This window comes from Oryx dammah, unplaced genomic scaffold, assembly GCF_014754425.2.
Source record: "Oryx dammah isolate SB20612 unplaced genomic scaffold, SCBI_Odam_1.1 HiC_scaffold_10, whole genome shotgun sequence".
Lineage (NCBI taxonomy): Eukaryota > Metazoa > Chordata > Mammalia > Artiodactyla > Bovidae > Oryx > Oryx dammah.
In genome coordinates this window covers 10332412-10348291 of record NW_024070194.1, presented here as the reverse complement: position 1 = coordinate 10348291, position 15880 = coordinate 10332412, and the positions used below count along the sequence as shown (strand labels likewise).

At 50.6% G+C, this 15880-nt stretch overlaps 1 protein-coding gene across 2 annotated transcripts in view; it reads left to right on the top strand.

The window, feature by feature from the left end:
- PKIG (cAMP-dependent protein kinase inhibitor gamma) overlaps nucleotides 1–15670 on the top strand; it is an 84903-nt gene extending 69233 nt beyond the window's left edge. For both annotated transcript variants that reach the window (XM_040248736.1, XM_040248735.1), the window contains exons 3-4: nucleotides 11344–11517; nucleotides 14924–15670. In XM_040248736.1, coding sequence (XP_040104670.1) covers nucleotides 11367–11517; nucleotides 14924–15003 — 231 coding nt within the window. In that variant the 5' untranslated portion in view covers nucleotides 11344–11366 and the 3' untranslated portion in view covers nucleotides 15004–15670. The remainder of the gene's footprint in view (nucleotides 1–11343; nucleotides 11518–14923) is intronic.
- The last annotated feature ends 210 nt before the right edge of the window (nucleotides 15671–15880 follow it).

The following is a 15880-nucleotide window of genomic DNA, read 5'->3' as shown; positions in this document are numbered from 1 at the left end:
CCAGAGCAGGAGCGCCTAGAAAGGCAGGGTTAGAAATCCATTTAAGAGGCTCTATAAAAAGAAAAGTGACAGAGAACGTTCCAGGCAGAGCACACAGTCTCATGAAGGCCCTGAAGTCCGGAAGAGCTAGTATGAGGAATTAAAGACCCAAATGGGCCGAGAAGAAGGTGGAAATGAGACAAAAGCTCACAGAAGAAGGCGGGCCCAGGTCAGTGCGGGATGTCAGGGGCTGGTGTAGAGAGCTTGGACTTGGCCAGATGTGAAATGCTAGAGCATCCAAGGCCGAATGAAGCAGGGGAACCACAGGACCCAGTGTCTGAGGCACGAACCTTGCCCTGGCCCTTGTGGAGAGCGCAGACCTTGGGTCGGGGGGCAAGCAGGGAGCAGGGAGGTGGTGAGGCGATGCCGCGGCTAGGGGCACAAGTGAGCAGTGATGGAGACCGGGAGCTGGAGGGGAGAGGGGGCCCATTCAGGCTCAGTTCTGCAAGTAGAAGCGTGGGGACCCAGTGACAGACCAGACCGGGAGTGAAGACGGAGAATACTCCGTTCCCCTGGGATGACCCCAGGGTTCCAACTTGAGCAGCCTTGACATCTGGTTCCATCACTGACCTAGGGGGTGCTGGGGGGAGCAGGCTTGTGACTGGACGCGTGAAGTTGGAAATGCTGGTGAGACGTTCAAGGGGAGGGCGGAGTAGGTGGTTAGACTGCTCATTCTAGCGCTCTGAAGAGAGGCCTGGGGAGCCATCCATGCAGACTGTTAAAGGCAAGGGTGAGAGCCCCCAGGGGGCACATAGAGAAGAGGGCCTGGGCCTGGTGCTAGGGTAGGGGCCTCTCACACGAAGGTCCCTGACAGAGGAGGCGCCTGCATGGACGAGGTTAAGAAGTGGCCTGTCAGGCTGGAGGGAGGCCCAGAGGGTATGGAGTCTGCAGGCCCCCAGCAGGAGAGTGGTCTGAGGAGAAGGGCATCAGTGGAGACCTCGTGTGACTCAGCACCGCCCCGCTTCCCTCCCAAAGCAGTCTCTCCACCGCCTGCCCTCCCTGCCGCATGGTTCTGGCCCCCTGGGTGTGGAGGCCAAGGCCCTGCCCAGCTGTCTCCATAGGGTGCCTCTTTGTGGGCATCAGGTGCTGCCCTGGTAGGAGCCGGGTGCTCTCTGGAGACTCCGCCCTGGGTGTGTCCCTCAGGGACTAGGTAGAGCTTGGGGCGTGTTCCCAGAACCACTGCCCTGCCCTTTCCCAGGTTCTGGGAATGCTCCCAGTCTGGGGCCCTGGCCTTTTTATCTTCCCCGCCTCAGTGCCTCTCTGGGTCTGGCTTCCCGTCACAGAGAAAAGCCGCTTCCTCTGAATTTGAGGAATGCCAGCTCGGCAGGCCCTGGTATTTCCATCAGGTTTCTACAGCCCTTGCTTTCCCTCAGAGGAGCCTTAGAAAGCATGTTCCCCACCCTTGAGGAGGCCTGTCCCAGGGGACCAAGTCCCACTGTCTGCTCCGTGTCCATTGCAGAAGGCTCTGCTTTCTTATTTGTACCGTCTCTGCAAATACTTAATTTTTAAAAAAGAAAAAAAACAGGAAATGACCTTTCTGGTATATTTGGAAAACAATTTGGCGCTGTCATGGAATCTGCCTGAGCTATGAGGACTAATAGCTTCAGACTTGGAACAGACTGTGTAGCTCTTGGCAAAAGCTGGAGCCTCTTCAGTTTACAGAGCTGGGGGGAGAATAACAACCAAAGGGAGAAGACGGCTTCCCGTGGGGAAACCAGACGGAGCCCAGGGCAAGCACCTGCGAGAGCGCTGCCCCTGACCCTGGGCTGCCAAGGGTCTGGGAAGCTGAGCCCAAAGCCTCTTCCTTTTCAGAGCCAAACGCTTCACCCCGAGGAAGGCCCCCAAACCTCCTGAAGATGGGGAGGACCAGAAGAGCATCAGGCTTGAGCACCGCTCAGGGCTCAAGCTGAGATAGAAGACGGTAGATCACTTATTCCCAGATTGTCTGTTGACTCTACCTAGATCACCCTCTGTCTGACTTTCCTGGGGACCTTAGCGCAGGATCATATCCTTAAGAAGGCCTTCCCTGACCATACAGTGTTGAACTGAACCACCCCAACACAGAGAAACCTGTTCTCTTCCTCCACAACACTTACCACAGTCCCTGATGATAGAGTCATTTATTTGTTAATGGCCCTCTCTCTTTTATTAATTGAGGTATAGTTGAGTTAGGGTTTCAGGTGTAGAGCAGAGCGATTCAGTCTCATATATATATACGTCTATCTTCAGTCTCATATATATACACACACATATGCATTCTTTTTCAGATTCTTTCCTATTATAGGATATTACAGGATATTGAATATAGTTCCTTGTCTAATATAGTAGGTCCTTGTTGGTTATCTATTATATGTATAGTATAGTATGTACCTGTTAATTCCAAATTCCAAATTTATTCCTCCCTCCCTTTTTCCCTTTGGAAACCATAAGTCTGTTTTCTATGTCTGTGAGTGTCTGTGAGTCTACTTCTGCCTTATAAATAAGTTTATTTGTATCATTAGTTTAGGTTCCACATATAAGTGATATCGTATTTGTCTTTCTCTGCCTGACTTACTTCACTTAGTGTGATAATCTCTAGTTTCATCCATGTTGCTGCAAATGGCATTATTTCATTCTTTTTTATGGATGAGAAATATTCCATTATATATATATATATATATGTATATGTAAATATCACAACTTAATCTGTTGATGGACATTTAGGTTGTTTCCATGTCTTGGCTATTGTAAATAGTGCTGCTCTGAACTTTAGGGTGCATGTATCTTCAAATTAGAAGTTTCTCCAGGTACATGCCCAGGTACATATGGCAACTCCATACTGTTCTCCAAGCTGTATCAATTTGCATTCACACCAACAGAGTAGGAGGATTCCCTTTTCTCCACACCCTCTCCGTTATTTATTATTTGTAGGCTTTTTGATGATGGCCATTCTGATCGATGTGAGGTGACATCTCATTGTAGTTTTGATTTCCGGTGCCTTTTTCTGTTTTCACATAGTAAATATCTTTTCGGCTCCAATGCATACCCCATACCTGGCATAGTGCCTGGCATATAAAAAGTACTCAGTAAACACTGAATGAATGAAATTTCAGGACTGGAAGACATGTAGGGATCATGTTTCAACCTGATTATTCTGATGGAGGGAAAGGAAGCTGGGAGAGAGGGAAGGTCCCTGGGTGGGGAGAAGGGTGGTCACCCTGCTGTAAGGAGACTGAGCCAGACCTCTGGCCCCCGTTAAAAGGCAAAGCTGCATAGTCTTTGCTCTGCCCTGGAATCTAGACCGTCTTCTATTATTCACTCACTTATGAAATATTCACTGGGCTTCACCTCTGTGCTAGGCCTATCAGATGCGGCAGTCCACGTGTCAGCCAGGGAGCCACTTTTGTGGAACTTAATTCACTCAGCACCGTAAAGCACAGAAGCAGGAAGTGTGAGGTTTGGCCTTCTGTGCATCGCTAAACAGAGAGTAAAAAGCTGACAGAAAGCATCAATAGGACAGTGTTACTGATAAGTCACCCAGTGAGAATGGACCATAGTAATGACTTATTGTGAGCCTCTTCCCTTGCACACATCTTATCGGACTCTTTTTGAGCACACTGTCCCATTGACTTCACAACAGCCCCCTAAGCAGAAGGTTTTTACTGTTACCTCCATGTGGCTGAGGAGGAAACTGGGATCCTGAGAAATGGAGGCAGTTGTCCAAGGTCTCTGAGCTCATAAACAGGGACGGGGGCTGCACGCCGGCACTGGATGCCTCCTGCAACCACACGCCCCCGAGAGATGGGTAATATCGCTGGGGACTCCGACTCCCAGGGGTGCAGCAAGGCATGGGAGAGAGGTCAGACGGCTAGATCCAGAACTTTGGGCAAGTCACTTTCCCTTTCTGAACCTTACTTTCCCCAGCTACTAATGAGAGGTTTGTCTCCATGAGCTCAGGGAGTCTTTTCAGTTTGATGATTCCACAAAATGTTTTGAGATAATCGGGAAAAATTAAGGTAGATTCCCTACCTCATAGCTCATAGCAAATAAATTCGAGCTCAATCAAAGATTTAAATATGAAAAATAAAGCCAGGAAAGTACAAGAAATAAGCAAGAGAGAATTCTTCCCCAATCTCGGAGTGGGGAAGACATTTCTAAGTATGATCCAGAACCTGAAAACCATACAGTAAAATATGGATCAGTTTGACTACTTGAAGAGAAAAAATGTGTGCACACAGAGAAATAAAATCAGAGAACAAAACCCCCAAAATACGTGTAATGCTTCTTAATGTGAAAGACTGATTATCTCAATATATAAAGAACTCCCACGAATCAGTGGGAATGCTACCATCTAATGGAAAAATGGGCAAAAGGATTTGAGTACAGTTCACAGAAAAGGAAATACACACGGAAGGATGCTGTGTTTTACCCCCAGGAGCAGTGTGAGCTGCTACAGCCAGGGACTGTTCTCATCTGTCCACTTGCTGACTTACTAGCTTAAGGATATGAGAAATGTTGAGGTTTCTTGGTGTTTCGCATCAGGTCACTCAGAGTTCCTGGTGTGGATACTGCCGTTAACAGAGTCTGAGAATGACCGTTTGCTGATGCAGCTTCCAACTCTGAGGATGGTTGCTCATATTTCCCCATTTGCTGTTGACTTTTAAGAGCAAAGAGTGAAGGGAAAATATATAAATATTGCAGAAAAATGAAAATAGTGTGTTCCCTAGACTCATCGCTGCAGGGGTAGGGGCAGGGAGGCAGCCGGAGCACACTGGTGGCTGTCGGTGTTTTCCAGGATTGGCCTTTGAGTTTGGCACACTTCCCTCTCCAAGCCAGGAAGGTCGGCCTCCTGCGCTGGGCAGCTTGTAAGGTCAGCCCGGCAAGGGCAGGAGCCAAAGCCCCAGGGTGCCAGTTCGAGAAGGATACTAGCCTTTCCGATGGAGCCTGTAACTCCATCCATCCCACAGTGTCGGATGCTGGAGACCCTGGACCGGAACGACAGCACAGCCGTCTGTGGCCGACAGAGGTCTTTCCCACTGGTTCCCACAATCAGGGAAAGAGGGCTAGAGAGGAGACAGCGATGGACAGACTCAGATTTAATCTGACAAGTGTTTCCTGAGCACCTGCTGTTTGCCAGGCCCTGGGCGAGAAGCTGAGGACCAAGCAGCCAGAGTGTATGGTTTAGCTGCTGGGGTGAGGCCTTCCGGCCTGGCCAGGTGAAAACCAGACAGAAATACCGGTTCTTGTGCAGACCACGTCCTAGTTGGAGGAAAAGCCCTGAGGAGCCGGGGTTTGGGAGCTGGTGTGGCCTGCCCAGGGTCTCCCTTCCTCTGGCAGGTACGGGTCCTGCCACCTGAAACAGACCTTCGCAGGTCGTGGTGGTAGATAAACTCGCCTCACAGACGTCAGAGGCTGCCGTGGAAATTTTGTAAGCGAGGTACAGGAAACGTAATGACTTGATTACTGTTGCTTTTACTATTATGGTTAGAGCTATCATTATAAATTTTATTCTGTGTTATTACTGTTATTACCACAGGCCAGTCCCCAGTTCTGAAGCTTTGAGCAGTTTCCCCAGAGGGAGAGTGTAGGAGTGAACCTTCCGTGACCTATGGAAGAACCATCTCTGGCAGATTCAGAGCCTGGGGTGGGTTGGGTTTTTTTTTTTTTTGGCCAAGAAGCAACCAGTAACACAACTAGGGCAACTTCTTTCTTTCAAGGCAGCGTAGACAAATTTGTCTCGGTGCGCCCCCTGCTGGAGCTGCGGGGGTTGCCTTGGAATTCTGGCCCAGCCTTTATTCTGTTTTATAGACCTGGTACATGGAGGCCCAGAGCGGGGCAGTCTTGCACAAGGTCTGGCGACAGAACAGATCACGTGTCCTTTTCTTTACTCTTCCTACTACAGGACGCCTCCCTGTCTCCTCCTCATTCATTCTCCAAGTGTCTCTTCTCAGCCTGGGGTTGTGGGGCGATGCGGGTCCAGCCCCCCACTGGCCAGTCCCTCTTTTCTCTCTTTTTCTCTCTCACACACACACCACTTACTGAGCCCCACCCTGGGCGCTTTCCGGGAGCTTCCTACCAGTGTCGGTTACTTTCTGAAAGCATTGCACAATAACTTGGGCTTATACAAACTCCTACCGTTATAAAAATTTAGTCTTAGGCGTGAAAGTTCCTCTTTGTCACAAAGTACAACATTCGGCAAGGTGTTTTTCTTGTATCTGCTGTGTTCTCCACAGAAACTGGGTTATCTTTTTTTTTTTTTTAATTGAAGTATGGTGGATGTACAATATTTTGTTAATTATTTCTATACAGCAAAATGATTCAGTTGTACACACACACGCGTACATTGTGTTTTATATTCTTTTCCATTACGGTTAATCACGGGATATTGAATATAGTGCTATACAGTGGGACCTGGTTTATCCATTCTGTGTATGAAAGCTTGGATCTGCCAGCCGCAGCCTTCCACTCTGTCCCGCCCCCAGCCCCCTCCCCTTGGCAACCACCGCTCTGTTCCCTCTGTTCTGCTTCTGTTTTGAAGGTGGGTTCGTTTCTGTCATATTTTAGATTCTCCATGTAAGTGCTGTCATACGTAGTATTTGCCTTTCTGACTCCCCTCGCTTGGTAGGGCCGCCTCTGGTTGCTTCCATGCTGCTGCGTTATTCCATTCATTTCCATGGGTGAACACTACCCCGGGTGTGTGTACCGCTCCCTCATCCGTTCACCTGTCTGTGGACATTCAGGTTGTCTCCAGCGTCTTGGCTGTTGTGAGCAGGGCCACTATGAACACAGGAGTTCGTGCGTCTTTTTGAATTAGAGTTTTGTCTGGACACATGCCCAGGAGTGGGATTGCTAAATCCTGTTTGTTAGTTTTCTGAAGAACCTCCATACTCTTTTCCACAGTGGCTGAACCCAGGTGCATTCCCACCAAGTGTAGGAGGGTTCCCTTTTCTTCGCACCTTCTGTGAGGTGGTACCTCGTAGTCTTGGCTTGCGTTTCTCTAATAATCAGGGATTTTGAGCGTCTTTTCATGTGTCTGCTGGCCCTCTGCCTGTCTTCTTTGGGGAAATGCCTGTTCAGGTCTTCTGCCCATTTTTTGATTGGGTTGTTTTTCTTTTGGTGTTGCTGAGTTGTACGAGCTGAAACTGAGTTTTCTTTAAGGTGTTGTTCTGCGATCTGCATTTTTCTTTTTTTTAATTTTTTTTTTTTGAATTGGACCATTTTTAAAGTCTTTGTTGAATTTGTTACAGTAGTTTCTGTTGTATGTTTTGGCTTTTTGGCTGCGAGGCATGTGGGAGTCTTAGCTCCTGGGACCAGGGATCTAACCCACACCCCTTGCTTCAGAAGCTGAGTCTTAACTCCTGGACCACCAGGAATGTCCTTGAATTTTTCAGCTAATACTTTATCTCTGACACTTTGCCATCAGCACATGTCCGCCTGGTGTAGGTTGTTTTTTGAATACGCTATAATCCATGCAATGCCTAGCCTTTTAAGGGACATTTGGGAGCTTCCCTGTCACTGACCGTGTGCAGTAAGCATCCTCAAACTGTGAAGAGCGTTGGCATTTGCCATCATGTGTCTGGAACTGGGATTTGCTGGGCCCATCTCAACTAGAGTACTGTGAACTCCTGTGGTCCCGCCAGTATCTTAGACCCACCCCCACCCCCGCTTCCTAACTCAGAATCCACCCAGTGGCCAGAATCCCTGTGGTGACTGTGTGATTCAAAGGAAGATACTTATATTCCCTTAGCAGCTTAACCTTTTAAAAAAATATATAATAGCAGTATCCATTCTTGACAAGGGTGCAGATAAATGGACAGTCTTACAGGCTGCTGGTCGGAAGATAAATAGGAACAGAACTGAACTTACAAGTTTTATTTACTCATCTTTTTCGGTTATTATAAATACCATTATGTCATTCAGGAAGGCAAATGTGTCACAATATTGTGTCTTAAACATTATTTCACCCTTCCCTTTAGCTTAGCAATTCTACTTCTAGAAATGTTCTCCAAAGAAATAGCTAGACATAGGGCGAAATATTTATATAAAGAACTAGTGCTGCCTATAGTTGTTGTTGTTTAGTCGCTAAGTCATTTCAGACTCTTTGCAACCACATGGACTGGAGCCCGCCAGGCTCCTCTGTCCATGGGATTCTCCAGGCAAGAATACTGGAGTGGGTTGCCATGCCCTGCTCCAGGATCCCCAACCCAGGGATCAAACCTGGGTCTCCTGTTGCAGGCAGACGCTTTAGTCTGAGCTACCAGGGAAGTGTTCATGTCTAGGGGACTCTTCAAATATATTATGATACACCCAAGCACATGTACAAAAATCATCTACAGAGAACCTTCCTGGCATGCTTTCAGTTCAGTTCAGTTGCTTGGTCGTGTCTGAATCTTTGCAACCCTATGAATCGCAGCACGCCAGGCCTCCCTGTCCATCACCAACTCCCGGAGTTCACCCAAACTCATGTCCATCGAGTCGGTGATGCCATCCAGCCATCTCATCCTCTGTCATCCCCTTCTCCTGACCCCAATCCCTCACAGCATCAGGGTCTTTTCCAATGAGTCAACTCTTCAAATCAGGTGGCCAAAGTATTGGAGTTTCAGCCTCAGCATCAGTCCTTCCAATGAACACCCAGGACTGGTCTCCTTTAGGATGGACTGGTTGGATCTCCTTGCAGTCCAAGGGACTCGCAAGAGTCTTCTCCAGCACCACAGTTCAAAAGCATCAGTTCTTCGGCGCTCAGCTTCCTTCACGGTCCAACTCTCACATCCATACGTGACTACTGGAAAAACCATAGCCTTGACCAGACGGGCCTTTATTGGCAAAGTAATATCTCTGCTTTTTAATATGCTATCTAGGTTGGTCATAACTGTCCTTCCAAGGAGTAAGCGTCTTTTAATTTCATGGCTGCAGTCACCATCTGCAGTGATTTTGGAGCCCCCAAAAATAAAGTCTGACACTGTTTCCACTGTTTCCCCATCTATTTCACATGTAGTGATGAGACCAGATGCCATGATCTTCGTTTTCTGAATGTTGAGCTTTAAGCCAACTTTTTCACTCTCCTCCTTCACTTTCATCAAGAGGCTTTTTAGTTCCTCTTCACTTTTTGCCATAAGGGTGGTGTCATCTGCATATCTGAGGTTATTGGTATTTCTCCCAGCAATCTTGATTCCAGCTTGTGCTTCTTCCAGCCCAGCGTTTCTCATGATGTTCTCTGCATATAAGTTAAATAAGCAGGGTGACAATATATAGCCTTGACGTACTCCTTTTCCTATTTGGAACCAGTCTGTTGTTCCATGTCCAGTTCTAACTGTTGCTTCCTGACCTGCATATAGGTTTCTCAAGAGGCAGGTCAGGTGGTCTGGTATTCCCATCTCTTTCAGAATTTTCCATAGTTTATTGTGATCCAGACAGTCAAAGGCTTTGGCATAGTCAATAAAGCAGAAATAGATGTTTTTCTGGAACTCTCTTGCTTTTTCCATGATCCAGCGGATGTTGGCAATTTGATCTCTGGTTCCTCTGCCTTTTCTAAAACCAGCTTAAACATCGGAAGTTCATGGTTCATGTATTGCTGAAGCCTGGCTTGGAGAATTTTGAGCGTTACTTTACTAGCGTGTGAGATGAGTGCAATTGTGTGGTAGTTTGAGCATTCTTTGGCGTTGCCTTTCTTTGGGATTGGAATGAAAACTGACCTTTTCCAGTCCTGTGGCCACTGCTGAGTTTTCCAAATTTGCTGGCATATTGAGTGCAGCACTTTCACAGCATCATCTTTCAGGGTTTGAAATAGCTCCACTGGAATTCCATCACCTCCACTAGCTTTGTTCGTAGTGATGCTTTCTAAGGCCCACTTGACTTCACATTCCAGGATGTCTGGCTAGGTGAGTGATCACACCATCATGATTATCTGGGTCATGAAGCACTTTTCTTCACATTCCAGGATGTCTAGGTGAGTGACCACACCATCGTGATTATCCGGGTCATGAAGCTCTTTTTTGTATGGCATTCTTTAGGGAGTTTCAAACAGTAAGCTATAAAAGACAGGATACTATAGTATGATCTCCAGATCTTTTTTCATATGCATATGTATATGTGGCTTTCCTCTCTCTCAGCTGTAAAATCAACCAGCAGGGCTATTGACCACCATCTCTGTAACCATCTCTGTAACAACAGGGCTTCCCTGAAGGCTCAGATGGTAAAGAATCCTCCTGGAATGTAGGAGACCCAGGTTCGGTTCCTGGGTTGGGAAGATCTCCTGGAGAAGGGAATGATTACCCACTCCTCCAGTATTCTTACCTAGAGAATGCCATGGACAGAGGAGCCTGGCGGGCTCCAGTCCATGGGGTCACAAAGAGTCAGACATGACTGAGCCACTACCTCTTCACTTTGATTGTAGTAGTAAAGCCTAATTACCTGTCTTTCTTCCCGCCCACCCGCCATCTCACAAACAATCTTCTGTCCACCTGCATTATTCATGTCAGAAACATCAGCTGCTCACCAAGTCCTGGTGATCGATCCTCTAGATCACATCTAGAATTTGTCTGACCATCACCACCTCCTTCCTTCACCCACCATCTTTCTCATACCCTAACTGGCCCCCTTTTGGGCCTGCTCACTCCAGGGGCCAGCGTCATCTTTGAAAATGCTGATCTGATCATCCTGCGGGAGCAGCTGCAGATGTGAACAGGCCCTGCCCAGCTCAGTGCTGTTCTGGGTGTCTCACTCCCACTCCCCCTGCCCCCCAGGGGATGGCCCTTGCATTTCTAACACCCACCATGCCTTCCCTCCACAGAGCCTTTGCACGTGCTCTTCCCTGCAATCCTAGACTCCTCGTCTACCTATTCCTCCTAAAATCTCAGCTAAAATATCACTTTGTGACCCCCAGCCTTGGTCAGGCCCTGATTGTTCCTCTGGCACCCTGCTTTCTCCCTGCAAACCCCAAGCACCGTGGCTATAGTTAGGTGTTAGTAACTAATTACCTTAAATGACCCAACAGACTGTAAGCTCCCTGAGGGTAGGGACTGGGGCTGACTTGTTCATTGCTGCATCTGTGGCCCCTGGCTAGTGCCTGGTACACGGTATTGATAAATGTGTAGAGGGTTATCATGAATTTTAGAGAAAAAAAAAAGATGTCCTTTAAAATGACGATGGTAGCTCTGAGGGTATAAAATCATGCATGACTTAATTTGTTCTTTGTAGTTTCCTGTGCTTTCTGTTTTGTCATCCGTGAGCAAGGCAGCAGTTATTTTGTCGGAACCCGTCAGTGCTGGGTCTTCTCTGCAGGGTAAATCTAGGCTTACCTCTGCCCTCCTGCCCTTGCCCCAACAGGCCTGAAGAGCGATGCGACAGGCATGATGGAGGTCGAATCCTCCTACTCGGATTTCATCTCCTGTGACCGGACGGGCCGCCGGAATGCGGTCCCCGACATCCAGGGAGACTCCGAGGCCATGAGCGTGCGGAAGCTGGCTGGTGACATGGGCGAGCTGGCCCTCGAGGGTGCAGGTCAGAACCCACGACACTCTTGGGTTCGAGCACCCCGGGTGGGAGACCCTCTTCTGGGCTCCAGGGCTGGCCTCTTAAGTCCTAGGTTGCCCCCTCTTTTTCAGAGAAGAAACTACCTTTAAATCGGGCCCCAGGCCCAGGGTCAGTGGCGGAGGACAGCCAGTCCCTAGGCAGGAGGGTGCCAGCATCTCAGGCCATGAGGACCCTCTGGCCAGGCATCCCAGTGCTTCCCTAGCCCCCCAGCCTCCCTGCCCACCCATGGGCCCTGTCGGTTCCCCTCCGTGATCCCTCCTGGTTCCTCTGCTTCTCTCTGTCCCCGCAGCCACCACTGGGCTCAGGCCGCTCCCAGCAGCACGGCAGCCTCTGCCCCGGCCTCCCTGGCCCGTCCTCACCACAGCCTTCCTCCCGGACAGCTGCCAGCAGGATTCACCTAAAGCCCCCATCCCGCCTTGCTTCTGCCAATTCACCCCCCGGCCCCCTTCATCTTCCCGTTTCCTCCGCTAGAACGTCCTCCACCCAGTCCTGGCTGCTCCAGGAGCCACACCGACCTATCCAGGCATGGTCAGCCCTCCCTCGTCCTGCGGCCCAATCTCCTCCCCAGGCTCCGGAGCCTCCCTGGGTCTGAACCTGCTCTCCTCTAGCCTCCGGGCCCATCTTTCTCCCCTGTGCCTCTAATCCAGCTGAGGAAGGGACTTCCGTTTCTTGAAAATCCCCAGTGGGCCTCCGTGCACTCTCCCTGTTTGGTCCTTCCTGGCCATCCCCTTGCCGGGCTGGCTGTTCCTCTTTGTTCTATAGCCCAGACTGTTCTGCTGAGAAGTCTCCTCTGACTTCATTGCCCTCCCCGACGGGGGAGGTGCCTCCTCTGGCCGCCTCCACGATCCCACAGAGCCCAGGGATCCTCTGGGATCTGCGTCCTGACCGCTTGGGGCCTGGCAGTGTTCGGTGCATATCAGAGGTACCTGGTTGATGGCTGTTCACTGACCAGCACATCCAGCTGCCATGCTGGGCCTGCGGCCAGTGGGCTGGCTGCCAGGCGTCTGCGTCTGCCTGCTGAACTGTTTTCTGTCTCCCTCGATCTCAGTGTAGCGGCTCATCCACCCGCCCAGGTCCTCTACTGCCTGCTCCCACCCGCATCCGATTTGAAATCCCTGAGGTTATCTGGGTGTCTTGGCGTCTGCCAAGGTGACAGACCTTTAAGAAGGGGACCCTAGGAAGGAGTAGTGCTGGCTGCAAGTCAGTGAGGCCCTCCTGGCAGAGTGCAGGCTACAGTGACTGGCCAAGGAACCTTCTAGTAGGCCTTGCAACGAGCAGCTTCCCCTGCAGGTCTACAAGGAGTGCTCAGTCCAGCGGACTCACTAGGGGAGGGGGTTACAGAGGATACAGATGCTGATGGCCCAGGAGCATCTGTTTGGTTAAATCTCCTGGGAGACTGATGCCCAGCCCGGGTAAGGGAGTAGGAACCAAGGCCTTCGCCTGTCCCTGAAGGCCTGGCCTCCAGGCTTCCCCAGGTCATCCGTGTGTTAACAGTTCTCAAGCCCTTTGTGTACGAACCTTTGTCTGCTCCTATATTTCCTTCTGTGGGAAGCACAAGTATTTCCTTAATTGGCCAAATAATAAGGCATAAACAACCAAGCAGGACCTGAAGGAATACAAACGCACCGCCTTGCAGTATGTGACCGGGAAATTTTCCAAATCATACTCTGAAACTGGTCCCGAGGGAGTCTGTCCCGGGGGCGGGTTGGGGACCTTCTCTCTGATGTAGAAGGGAGCTGGGACCTGCAGAGGGGAAGCCTTACCCCTGGCCGAGCTGTCCCCGGGGGCCTGGCAACCACAAAGGGCCGGAGGTGTCGTCATCCTCACTTCCTGAACCAGGAATTAGAGGCTCAGAGAGGTTAACTATGTTGCTCAAGGCCCCACAGCAAGGACTTGGCTGAACAGCAGGTCCTGGGAAGCTGACTAGAATGTTCTGCTCTTCAGGGCAGGAGGCTCAGGACCCAGTAGGGCATCACAGGCTGGGAAACCTGCCCCAAGTGCTGGCTGCTTTGTCAAGCTTCTGGCAGGCCAGGAGGACCCTATGGGACCAAGTCTTTGCTGCAGGCACCGCCCCAGGATAGGCGGGGGGCAGAGGGGCCGGTGTCCAAGTTCCTTCCACATCCCCAGTCCCCAGCCAGCTGCCGGGACAGAATGAGGTGGTGGCAGTGATGGGCCTTTACAAACCCTAGAGAGAGATGCTTTAGGGACAGGCTTCAGTCAGGGGAAAGGACACTGCTCCCTCCACCGCTTGGCTCTCAGGCAACTCAGTTCCCCTCTCTGAGCCTCAATTTTCTCCTCTGAACCTCGGTTTTCTCACTCAAATCATATCATGACCCTCATCACGCCTCCAGGCTGCTGTGTGACTGCATGGAAAGTACTTGTTAGCCTGCAGCCTAGGGATCCTGGTACATGGTAGTTTCTCCATCCCATAAAGGGCTCAGCCTAAGGATACAAGACAGGGGCCAGGGGCCAGAGAGGGAGGTAGGGGTCATCTAGGGAGGACGCAGCACAATGAAACAGCCTTGGGCTCCACCCTGGACCCTCTGCAGGCCACCCCTGGTGCTCCCCTGAGTTGGCATCATTTTTTTTTTTTCCAATGTTTATTTGGCTGAGCTGGGTCTTAGTTGCAGCAGGCAGGATCTTCGATGTTTGTTTTGGCATACAAACTCTTAGTTGCTGCTTGTAGGCTCTAGTTCCCTGACCAGGGATTGAACCTGGGCCCCCTGCATGGGGAGCATGGAGTCATAACCACGGGACTACCGGGGAAGTCCTGAGCCGGCATCATCTGATGCCCTTTGCCCTGTCTTGTAAGAACTACCATTTGCTGAACACCCGTCATGTGCTGGGACCTCACATGCCCCCTCTCTCTGGAGAAACCACACAGATATCCTGACCCTCAACAGCTCTTCACCCAATGTTGTAGCACCCATCCATGATCCTGGCCCTTCATTGATTTTCATTACTCCCTGGTGGCTTAGTTGGTAAAGAATCCACCTGCAATGCCGGAGACCCAAGTTCAATCTCTGGGTTAGGAAGATCTCCCGGAGAGGGATATGGCAACCCACTCCAGTATTCTTGCTTGGGAAATCCCATGGACAGAGGAGCCTGGCGGGCTATAGTCCCTGGAGTCACAAGAGTCAGACTTGACTTAGTGACTAAACTGCCACCACCGCACACTAGTAACAGCAGATGCATTTCCTGTGTAAAAAGGATGCAGACCCGGGTAGAGTTCCCTTTGGCCGCCACCGCCCCTAGTCCAGCTCCTGTCCTGCTCCCCAGCCTTATCCACACCATTCCCACTATGGCCAGGCCCCGCCAGACCTCCTTCTACACTTCACATTTGTGACTACGCCCTTCTCCCTTTCCTCTGCAGAAGGACAGGCGGAGGTGGGCACCTCAGACAAGGAAGCCAGCAGCCAGCCCGAGAGCAGTGATGGCAGCACCTCATCTTGAGCGTGACCTTGCCCGAGGAGGCTGGAAGGGAGGCGTGCCATGGACCTGGAGCCCTGGTAATGGCCCAGCAGCCGCTCCTCTGAGCGGCGTATTCCAGGCAAGCAGGGCCAGACTGAAAGGCGGGCCCAGGGGCTCCCACGGCCGCCACCCTGGGAAGGCCCTCTGCCTGCACCCCCCAGGCTCCACGCCCCCCCACCTCCCCCCGGCACCCGGCTACACTTTCAAGACACTGTAACCGCAAGGATGTAATTTATTCAGGGGGCTGGATCTCAGAGGCTGGATCCCGGCCCCAGGGGTGAGTGACCCGGGCGGGGACCATGTCCCATTTCAGCCCCCTGTCTCCAGCCTTTCCAGCCTTCTGAGTCAGGACACCTTCTTACCCCGTTTTTTAAAAAGCACTTTTAAACTTTTTAGAAACTTTCAACCTTTTCTCAGCAGAGAAGGGAGGGAGCTGACAATTTACTTTTTTTTTCTGGAAGCCATTGTAAGCTAAACTCTTGGACCATCTATGCAGCTCTGAGGTTCCCTCCTGGAGCTTCACAGATCCATTTTCAGGGAAGGGATTTTTGTGCTCAAAACCGTCTTGTTTAACTCTCTGCCCTTTCTACCAAGATAAGTGACACCTAGGACCCAGGAAATAAATGCTGACGATTTGTGTGACTGGTTTACGATGACTGTTTCTCCTTTAAGCAGCGAAAAGCGGAGGCCGGGCCTTGTCTCCCAGGGCCACAACTACCTGAGACCCACTGCTTCCCCAGGCTCCCACGTACCTGTGAAGCAGCGGAGAAGATGCTGGGGCTCCAGAGACCCACCACTCCTCGGCCCAGTATCTAACGAGTCCTCTTCCATCTCACCCGCTCCCACCCCACTTCACAGC